This window comes from Haliotis asinina, chromosome 2 (assembly GCF_037392515.1).
Source record: "Haliotis asinina isolate JCU_RB_2024 chromosome 2, JCU_Hal_asi_v2, whole genome shotgun sequence".
Taxonomy (NCBI): Eukaryota; Metazoa; Mollusca; class Gastropoda; order Lepetellida; family Haliotidae; genus Haliotis; species Haliotis asinina.
In genome coordinates, this window is record NC_090281.1 from 85,004,915 (window position 1) to 85,016,045 (window position 11,131).

Below are 11,131 nucleotides of genomic sequence, written 5' to 3' on the forward strand. Positions count from 1 at the left end.
ATACAAGCATGTCGATAACATAATTAAACTTGACTTACAGATAAGACAACAAGACTCGAATACATTATGTTAAACACTGACGCATCAGTTCGTGGAGCGTGACATTAAACATGTGGCACGTGTCATATACATAAAACTCTGTTAATCTCAGATTTACGTCACCATAGCAAGGAACTGGCATTCATCCAAAACAGACATAACAAGATTATGTCATAAAACCGTATTACACGCCTGTGCTGGTATAATCCCACTCACCAGCGGTAAGTGCATGGGGATCCCCGTATTAGTCACAACATGGATTTCCGAGTCTAAAAATAGAACAATGATTCAGCCTCGAAGACTCTAAAACAGCACAGTCGTCATGTTTGCACAGTGGGGCTGTTTACTACACCGACGTCTTTAATGTTGAACACACCGCTGTAGAGGATTACTCAATGTTTTGTTGCGTGTAATGCAAGTATTTAGCACTGCTCTGTCTTAGGCGCCAGGGTTTGCAATTCGTCGGCCAGTTATCAAGTTGACCCGTCGGATCGACTACAACCTGTGACGTCATAGTGTTGATAACAGTTTAAACTGCACCTGACATATTTTACTGCAGGTCGTCGTTTTGTTGTCTTCATTGGATTGTATTAATTGCTGTGATACACATTTTAAAAACGGTCTTTGTTGATTGTCAGTGAAGCATAACAAGTTATTTGTGTGCACTTTGAATTGGAGCGATTGACGACGTTAAAGTCGGCGTCTGTCACCTGCCGAGTATATCAGCTGATAAGATTCACCAGCATATAAAACGCAACAACTCAAACGGATTGAGTCCCAAAGAGGGACACCCCACGCATCCCAAGGAGGGATAGGTCTGCCGACATGCCAACCGGCGAAGGCGACCTCAAAAGCACTAAACTAACGAACGAACGGATTGCATCTAAACGTGAAATAACACACGTTTTATAAGACAACCCGTGACAGTTATCATTAAGCTGAAGATGAACAAGGTTGTGTGTACTGTTTCGATCGTAGTGTTTATATTGACAAACTTCCTTGTCGAAGGATACAAGCTTGAGAGCAGACATAAACGACAAAATGATGGTAAGTATTTTGTTATCATTTATGTAGGTGTATTGCCATATCGCATCACGTGAAGCTCATGTAATTCGTGTTTCGCCCTCCCTGATGTTACCCCTACTTGTTTTGCTTCGCCGAGCGTGATGATATTTACTCTGCATGTTTGTTTCCGTGTCGTGTGGTTACTGTTTCCAGACTATTGTCACAACCTTGGAAATGTCTGCCGAGGCTTTATTTGTAAACCCGGGCATGTTTTACTTCTTCCTTTATGAACATAAAAATGTTTCGTGTCGAAAGTAAGTTATGAATATCGTGAATTGAGTCCTAATTAGTTTCTGTATATTTTTACGTATCGTAAACGAATGTAACAAAGGTGAATCGCATAACTAGGGGATAGCCTTTGTTCAAAGTCATAGTAAAATCCGATAAATGGGGCACCCTCCTAATACAAAAGAAATGCTATTCTTTATAAAAAATTCAAGATGCAAACGACGTATTCTATACTAAGTGTGGCATGATGTACCTAAGATTAACTGGTGACCACATATTGAATGTGTTTCATAGTCCCTGGATTATAATTTCATGATGAAATCTTGGTTGGGACAATTCGTTTCGTAATCTAGAGAAAAATATATATTGTTTTCTCAGTTTCGTTGAAACACGGAACAACAAACTCTTTAGCAAAGAGTCTTAACATAATACTGCATTTTGCCCTTGAGGGTGTTTGCTCATTTCCTGTGTAAGATTTGTAATTTCTTTGTTTAAATGACATGACGTCATCTCTTGTTCATGACCCTCTTACTCAGCGCAATCAATAGCATGCCTCTCATTGTCGAAACATTTGAAAAAATCTATAGGATGCCGAGTGTGTTGTTGTGACTACCTACATGCAAACTACCCTGTAGAACAATTATGACTAACTCTACAAATCAACGCTTATACGAAATAATGTATATACAGTGATTTTAAAACTAAACGGGATGTACAGAAATCACATATCTGTTTACATCGGCCTTTATGAAACCATCCCTAAATATAGCCATAACTGTACAATGTATCTCCTTGTTGGCACGTTACCTAATGGTAGTTGAGGTCAGGACGACCTTTCCATGCTCCTAAAAGACAATTTAACACTATTTATAGAATCACCACTGGGCACATTTGAAAACAGATTCATAAAAAATGCTGTACAAAATGTAAATATGAGTCGCTCCGTTTCGAGACAAGCATGCACGCTAGTTTCGACCTTGATCTTTCAATGCATGAGTGAGTGGGCTTTAAAGGCTCCATGACACTAGTTGTCTGCTGAATAATAGGGGAATGCCAGTGACTCATTGTTGTCGATAATAGGCCATCAAGCTGGGAAACCACAACTTGTAAAGGGACGCAACTCCAGCAGTTATTCGTGGCGTTGCACGCAGTATCCCGCGACAGAGTGAATTGCGTTCGACACAGTATTTTAGTTACATCGTTTTTAGTAGGGAGGGAATCACGAAGTGATGTAAGTCTTGTGATAACAGCGGGATAAAACTGAGATTCGATTCCACAATCTTTCCGGCATAGACGCAGCTCAACACAGCCAACTCCACGCGAAAAAACAACAACGGACAACAGAATTTGTGCTTCGATGATAAGCCCCTACTTTTGTTTTGTTGTTTCAGTATCCCAGCTGTATTACTGCAATGTGTGCTCCAGACAATCCCGTGATTGATATTTTGAGCAGTGATCCACCCTGTGTGGGTACAATGACACCCAGTCAAACAAGTCAACGAGTCTCAGTTGGCCGCCCAATGCGACCAGCGTGGAGATTTAATTGAAGGCTACCATACGTGCCAAAATAATTCAGGTTACTCAACTCAGTTCAGTTCACCTAGGTCACCTATCACAACCAGCATGGAGATTTCTAGTATACGTTCCTGGACGTTTGAGATGAACATTTGACTAGCCTTTGCATGTATTTATGCCCAGATAGGACAGGATATCCTTACCTATTTGGCGAACATCTTGTATTATCGCTATACATGTATTAGGGCATGCTCTGTTATCGTTCTAACCTGGCATCACGCGCACACTCAGAGCGTGTATACATCACAACCGCCACCTTTCTATGTGGGTTTTCAGCAACCGCAATATCGGCAACATCTACACACGAACAATGGGGCTAACTTCGGGTTTAAAGCGTTAGTCTGTCACACCGAAGAGATTCGGGATTCCCCACGAGGGTACAGTAAGTGATGCCCATTTCTGGTGTCCCCCGACGTGCTATTGCTAAAAGCGTCGTAAAACAAAACTCACCCAGTGCACCGTAGTGGATGCCACACGTCCACATAATCGTTACCTGTGTAGTTCGATATAGGTAATGCATTGTACCCAGGCTAAAGGTCTCACGACACCAATTACCAGCCTATATTTACCTCAGTTAACAATAGAGATACAATAGATCTGCACCTACATGTACCTAACAGCCCGTTGAAAGGTCGCTCACAATAGAACTCATTAGCACGACTAAACAAGCTTAAGTCATACAATCTGTAAACGAACACTATACGGTAGTATGGGTGTAGTTTACAGTGACCGTGTGCACGAAACGACTGTAGTGTCAGTCTCTACTTTAGTTCCAAAGTTTTCATGGGCGTTTGGTTAGCACAGTGGATATGGTGTTCTCTCGTCACACCAATTCCCAATATTTCTGGTGCCCCCGTCATTCAAACGTTTTATGCAGTTGGTCCCCAAATTCCTCTGTGAAAGGTGACACGCATTTCAAGCAATAAACGCAGTTGGAGCAGTGAACCAAACAATGGGTAACTTAATCCGTTTCGGCTATTGTTTGTGTTCCCAATGAACTTGCGTTTACCTGCTGAACGTAAGACCGCCGCACCGTGCTGCTTGGTGTTTGTTGCAGTGACCGAGTTGAAACTAACTATTGCATGATTGGCTCTCCATTAAATATTGAGGACGGCACTGACGTTAGGGAAACAGGGGAAATAGGGAAACGTGGCCAGTGGGAAATATGTCATTGGGATGCTTTGGGAAACAGGGAGCCGTTCTTCAAAGCGGTCTTGGCCCTAAGGCGATCTCAACTCCTCTACATCACTGCCGTAGCGCTATGAACGCCTTGTGACATGGGGTCATTAACATTCCAAGGCTGGAGAAACAATATTGTGACGATAGCAGAGAGCGTTTGGGAAATAGTTTTATGACAGCGAGGAAATTGTACTAACGACAGAGACAAGGAATTCACCGATAGGCTAGAGGAAGAGAATATTGTGGTGCTTGAGACAGATCACTGATAGGCCGGGGGAAGATATTATTGTGACGCTATAGATAGATCACTGATAGGTTGGAGAATATTGTGGTGCTTGAGACAGATCACTGATAGGCAAGGGGAAGAGAATATTGTGACGCTATAGATAGATCACTGATAGGTTGGAGAATATTGTGGTGCTTGAGACAGATCACTGATAGGCAAGGGGAAGAGAATATTGTGACGGTATAGACAGATCACTGATAGGCTGGAGAACATCGTCATGCTTGAGACTGATCACTGATAGGCCAGAGGAAGAGAATATTCTGATTAGAGCCACATCATTGATAGACTGGAGGAAGAGAATACTGTGATGCTTGAGATAGATCATTGATAGGCCAGAGGAAGAGAGTATTGTGACGGTATAGACAGATCATTGATAGAGAATATTGCGACGCAAGAGGACGAGAATATTGTGACGCTTAAGACAGAACAATATCAAAATAGTGTTATCTACATTTGTATGTGTTTACACAGGAGCCCCGCGATCATTGTCAAGTTATTCTTAATTGCTCAAGTGGTGTCTCTAATCTTGATATACCAAACCAGGGATACTCTACAACATATATAGGCTCCCTGACGAAACCAAACTCTGAATTTCGTAATGTCTTGAGCCTAGTGCGCATAATACTAGATTTCCCGCCGAGGACTTGATTCCCGACAGGGGTGCATTATGCTTGGGTGCGCACCAAAAAATACGGAGGGTGCTACCGCCGAATTGGTGAACTCTTCGCACACCACGAGATGAGTCAGACAATTGTTATCATTGGAATATGTCCAAGCTGAATCCCCTTGTCAATATATTACGAACCCGGCAGTCTTGAAATAGCTTTGTTTACAGGCTAGAGAGATAACCCCTCTGCCCCCTAACACCCCCCGCCCCCACCCACAGGAAGCGTTATCCGGTCAGAGAGAACGCCAGTGTTGTAAAGCATGTTTTGCAATGCAAGAGCGACCGCCCACCTTACCTGGGAAATGACAAAGCGTTGTTGGTAGTTTACCTATCATACATACCTAGTGAGAATGACACATTGTTGTGTTATGTGGAGTATATCAGTTTGATAACTGATCACGGGGTGTGGACCTGACGCGTTTAGATGTATCTATTTGTGGGAAGTAGTGTAATCCATAAACGTCGAATTATTTGACATGACGGGTGTCACGTTCGACCTGTATGTCCAGCCTCGTCTCAGTTTACTGTATCACGAGACAACATATTGCTGTATACTGACCAACAAAAGAAAGTATACACCAGTTTTTAATATAGGTTAAAAATAAAGCCTACAAAAAATTGATTTACTGATTTACTCTGATGTGCTGCAGATTTTGATATTTATCTTAGTACATGTATTATGGGAACACATTGTTTTTCTGTAGCGTATTTATTTCAGACAGATGATAGTAATTCTGCGAGGGGATACTTTAGATGGGTATCATAGCACTGGACAACGTCGGTGTTTCGATGATTACCTTGTTACGATGATTATCTTGAGTCGAATAAGGAGGAAGAAGAAAGTTATTTTTTACAGTGTCACGCGTTGTAACATTTGCTAAAATAAAGGCATGTTAACAGCAATGTCCGGCCTACAGGCCTACGGAACACTTTGTACCGTATAGTTTATAACTAGACTGAAAGAATGTAAGACTCGAATTCATTCCCCTCAGCAATAACACCTCAATAATCGTAAGTGAAATCTTTTGTCCCTCAGGATTACTCCTTGGATGTTCATAGTACAACAATACAAGGTATGATAGTAGTAATATTCAATAATGGATCCTTGGTGAAGACGATATGTGTCCTGGTATTATCTCAGTACATACTCTTTGCTCTATCCCATGTGTTCACTGGTGTTTTTGCTTAGTTCCAGAAAGTAGTTCAGTATCCTCGAGTCAAGGAACGACCATGAACACCACCGTTACAGTTGCCACCAACAACGACTCCGGACGAATAGGTACGTGTCTATTTTCTAGTGCAACCAAACATAACTAAGATGTCCCATAGATGGGAAAACGTATCGATGGCATAAATCCGGATTTTGTTTGAATTAATGCTGTCAAAATGACCCATGATACATGATTCTCGATCCGGAATGGACCCTCGCCGTATGTAACTATATGATCCTCATCCAATTGTCGGGGCTGCGTGGTAGTCTCGTGATGACACTGAAGATCAGGGTTCGATTCCCCACATGGGTACTATGTGCGAAGACCATTTCTGGTGTCCTCCGCCGTGATGTTATTGTAATATACCTTAACTCACTCACTCACTCCTACAGTTGTCGCAAACGTTGCTGGAGACGTTCTCACCTGGATGGTGAGAAAAGGGGATCAGGTGGTTGGTGATTAACTAGACGACTTGCTGTTTTCTACAAGTCCAACACTCCCAACCCTACTATTGTGTTTGATATTCGGAATGAGGAAAGTGTTCCCTTCAAGACACAAACTTGCACACGTTGTGAAAGTGACAGTTCGAGCAGTGAGCAATATTTAGAACGAACGTATGTGGAACCTTCAGTAACTACGTCAAAGAACACCGAAGTAGTTAGAATTAACAAACGTCATGTTTTACAAAGAAGCAGATGTCCAAAACTATTTAGCTCATTTTCACTTTTATATACCTTTCAATGAACTTGAACGTAAGGTCCGTTACACAGCTAGTATACCTTATCAAATACGCCACAATTGGATAATCATTTCACAATTAATCCTGTGTGGATATTTTCTTTAGACCAGTCATTTGGAATGTTGCTCAATGCATCACCATGCAAGTAATTGTACGTAACAAATAATTATATTGGATTACACTTTCAAGTTACCTTTACCTGTTCACCCCTTCTACAGGTGTGCACTGGCACGGCGCCCATTTTAGATAGATATGGATACCTAAAGTTTTCAGAAGGTGGTCACATGTTCACAAGGTATATTCCACTTTCATCGAAAAATACAAATTCTATTACTATTTTTGGGACAAACAAAACACGCAACGCAAAGTTCTCGCTGTGCTATGTGTTTTTATAAATTTCTTTTCTGTGCAGATTGAGGTAGCTGCTTTCTCTAGCCACATATTACCTTTGGGATAGTGTCTCACTGGTAACCCCATCAGTAATACATCAGCATTTGTAACCATGTTTACATATATTGTATTGATGAACTCCGGATATATTTGTGTAAAGGAATAGAGAATAGAACAGTTATCCATTAAGAAAGTTGTAAGATTTAGGAACAAACTGTTCGATAAGTGCATGGCCCCCAAACAGGCTCCCCTCCCCGTCAATAATCAATTGAGCTAGTCACCGCCAGCCTGCACGATAACAAAGCCTGTCTTAATCGACAACTGCGTTCTATAACGTAGCTTATCTGCGTACAATATAAAGTAGGTCGTTATGCAAATCATAGCTAGTGCTAAAGCAATACTGCCTTTACCAGCATTCCCCACACAACCTGTGCCGTGCGGCAAACCTGCCAGACGTATTTATAAGAGAGAGTGAAGCGACAGCAACCCTTGCCCACTGACCTGTGACGTACGTCCCAGACAACCGCCAGTGACAACAGTGTCACCATTTCCCCACCAGCGTTACAACAAAGCGCACGCTCTTCTCTGGGCTACTGCAAGGATACGTTCTTTGTCTTGTCGTTTTAACGTTGAACCCGCATTTTCACAGTTTCAGAAGAAAAAAATGGAGGGTAATTATTTTTGAAGACTTTGTTTACGTGACGCTGTTATTAGTTTTATATCCAACTGAGCATTTGCCAACGGAGACCACGAGGATCGTGTACAGGAATACTGCGTCTTATTTAACTCAAGGTTGAGTTGTTTACATGTTGGTTTCTCACTTATTCGCTCATTTTGTTTATCTTTCAGGGCTTGTCGTGGGAGTTATTTTCGGAGTGCTGGCTGGAATCGCCGTATTCGCTATTATCGTCACTATCTGGATAAAAAATAAGAGGTAGGTTATAACTGCCTGACCCTTCTTTGTTGTTTCGGCGAGGTTCTGTATGCACGCATGCCACCTTTTGTGATAGATCACAAATTTATTTACCGAGAAAAGGGTCATGAATGCATTCACGCTTATGGGGAGTTGGTAGCAATGTGTCTAAATATATTTGTGTACCTTTTGACAACATCAACATATTCATGACCTTATATCTCTTGGTGGTTTGAATATACTGCGAAATTATCATTCTAGTACTGTTTAAACCCAGGTTATGTCTGACATTATGTGTATTTAGATGTACATATGAAACAGGTTTATTAAATAAAGGCTGGATTCATTCGTGCGTTGTATTTTAATCACGCACATACAAAAACATTAACTGAATATTAAGTATCATATACATATATAGATATATGGTGGTAGCAAGCCACAAGGAAACATTTTTTTGTGAGCGAAGTGGATATTTGAATTTCATCAGGTTTCAGTTTGGAGGTTTCTGTTTGCTTCTCGCTGATGACCCTGGCCTATGTGTATAATATCACTATATTCTCTAGCACCAATATCGAGCATCACTGAACAAACATCATTATATGTTCCCCTGCTTCATTGCTTATTCTAATTACATGTTTGTTTTAACAACGGGCCATCTCACTGAAATATTGTACACCACTGTATGACATGAACACATGAGGCGGAAACACTTGGGGCGGTCTCTTGTGATATTATTTGACTATATAATTTCAAATTATTTTAATAGATCCACACATCTTTAGGGGGAAAATTAATCGCAATTCTTTTAAATCAGGGACCGTGATTCGGAGTACGCCAGAGCGGCCAAAGTCCAGCGCAACTCTGCATTGAGTGCTGGCGTCTACAACGACCTTACAACGTCGTCCCCGATCGTGAAGGTGAACATGGACCAGCATAAGGAGAGCTCAGAGATGGAGAGTCTGAAGAAGGCCGAGGAGGAAGAATAGACATCAGGATGACTGAAGAATGAAGGGGAACCGATATTGCCAAAATCCGTCAAGAACAAGCCTCCAAAAACGAGTCCAGCATGATGTAATACGATTCTATATACCAACAAATATGTCAATCATGTTTTCACAATTTGGACAATTTTGGATACAAACACTGGACCTTGGAGGCTATTGTGTACAGACTTCGCTCAGGACGGTTTTGAAGCTGACAGTGCTAATGTACATATAGGTGTGTGGGAATACCGTCACAGTCGTCACTCGAGGTGCTATTACAATGTATTTCGGACCTAAACGTTTGGAAATAATCTTTACTCAACATTTCCAAAATATCCATGCCTTTCTTGGAGGTGTTCGTGATCAAACATCGACGGACATGACGCGACATAACTGCGTGCTCTGCCGCAGATACGGTGAATTCATCACGTGAGAATAGGCTGGGCTTGACTTTGTCTTACACAGATAAAGAAATTGAGAATGATTCAGTCAGCTCTATCTAATCACCAGGTCAAATTTCGTTTCATTATCCATACCCGATGAGTGCCTTGTTCGAGAACCTTCACCAAAAGGCCATCTTTATGCACAGACTGTTTCTAGTGGACTAGATCATCTAGCTTCATCCTTATAGACTTCACGTGTACACTTGCCATATCGCCACAGCTGTGATTTTATCAATACATCAAAATGTACAAAAAAACATTTCCCCGAAATCAACGTTAAACAATTGTTTAGATCTACAACTGTAACTTCACAACCTTCACATTCCAACCACACATTCCCATGTACATAGTTTTTCAATAAATTATTATTCCTATACTCTCTTGCTGAATCGTATTTTCAAGGATAGTACTTTTTCAATAAATTATTATTCCTATACTCTCTTGCTGAATCGTATTTTCAAGGATGTTTGAAAAGGTCGCTACAACAACGACCTCATGTGGTATTTTTCCTGATCGTGATGCGAGAAGTTCGGAACGTTTCACAAAGAAACTATACAAAATGTGCAAGCGGATATTGTTACAACAGCTGCGCTATATACCTAATACCTAATAAACAGCCCAGTGACGTTATACAAAGTCTCCCTGCGTGGCAAGCTGTTACCTTGACCTCCCTTGGTAAGATGGTAAATGTTATATTGCACAATGCCCGCTGCTAATGAAGCTGTTACCTAATACTAATTTCCTCCATAAGATATTGCATCAGGGTACTTTCGATTTGTAAAATTACGTTTGACAGTCACTTGGTTGATGGATGAACTCATTACACTCCGATTATGCACTTAAGGTTGCATTAATATTTGGCATTCTGGGGTTGTGCTCTGTTGGGCCACATTCTGCCCGGAGGTTATATAGAGGTACAGGCTTAAACATGCCAAGGGGACAGGAGTGTGGGGTCCGTGACGCATTGCCATCATGACAACGAGTTAAGAAACACACCCTCGATAAGTAATATTGTATCTCCGTTCATTGAAAGGGCTTGGTTAGTTGGTAAAGAGAGTAAATCTCCACAGTCACTGGACCGACTCTATAGGGGGGTCATTTAGTCACCATTCTCTCAGACTTGTTAAGTTATAACACACATAAGAGTCACGCAAGATTGATACAATCTGTTAGTGATACACCATGTTAGTAGGTTACTGATGAAATTAGTGTCTACATTCAAATCCAGACTAGTGAAATAGTTTGTGGGCTAGCAACTTCCATAGCTAGCCCGACTGGCTAGCAAAATTTGGAAACTATTTCGTACACAGGTTACATCAACTCATCCGTCTGAACATCTGACTTGACAACTGTAATATATGCTAACACGGCTATTGTACAGAAAGGCGCAATTTAATGCAAAGTGCAGGACTA

General features: G+C 41.3%; 1 protein-coding gene across 1 annotated transcript; it reads left to right on the forward strand.

The window, feature by feature from the left end:
- The first annotated feature begins 318 nt into the window (after positions 1–318).
- On the forward strand, positions 319–10,092 carry LOC137274475 (uncharacterized). Its single transcript, XM_067807677.1, has 4 exons — positions 319–1,086; positions 6,229–6,318; positions 8,229–8,313; positions 9,107–10,092. Exons 1-4 carry the CDS (start codon positions 984–986, stop codon positions 9,276–9,278), a joined length of 450 nt encoding a protein of 149 aa, XP_067663778.1. The 5' UTR covers positions 319–983; the 3' UTR covers positions 9,279–10,092.
- Positions 10,093–11,131: the final 1,039 nt, after the last annotated feature.

What these genes read in the sequence shown, in the direction of transcription:
- LOC137274475 (XM_067807677.1), top strand. Translation starts at nt 984, where the DNA reads ATGAACAAGGTTGTGTGTACTGTTTCGATCGTAGTGTTTATATTGACA. An exon ending in CAACGACTCCGGACGAATAG is followed by an intron (nt 6,319 to 8,228) that starts GTACGTGTCTAT and finishes TTTATCTTTCAG; the next exon opens with GGCTTGTCGTGGGAGTTATT. An exon ending in ATCTGGATAAAAAATAAGAG is followed by an intron (nt 8,314 to 9,106) that starts GTAGGTTATAAC and finishes CTTTTAAATCAG; the next exon opens with GGACCGTGATTCGGAGTACG.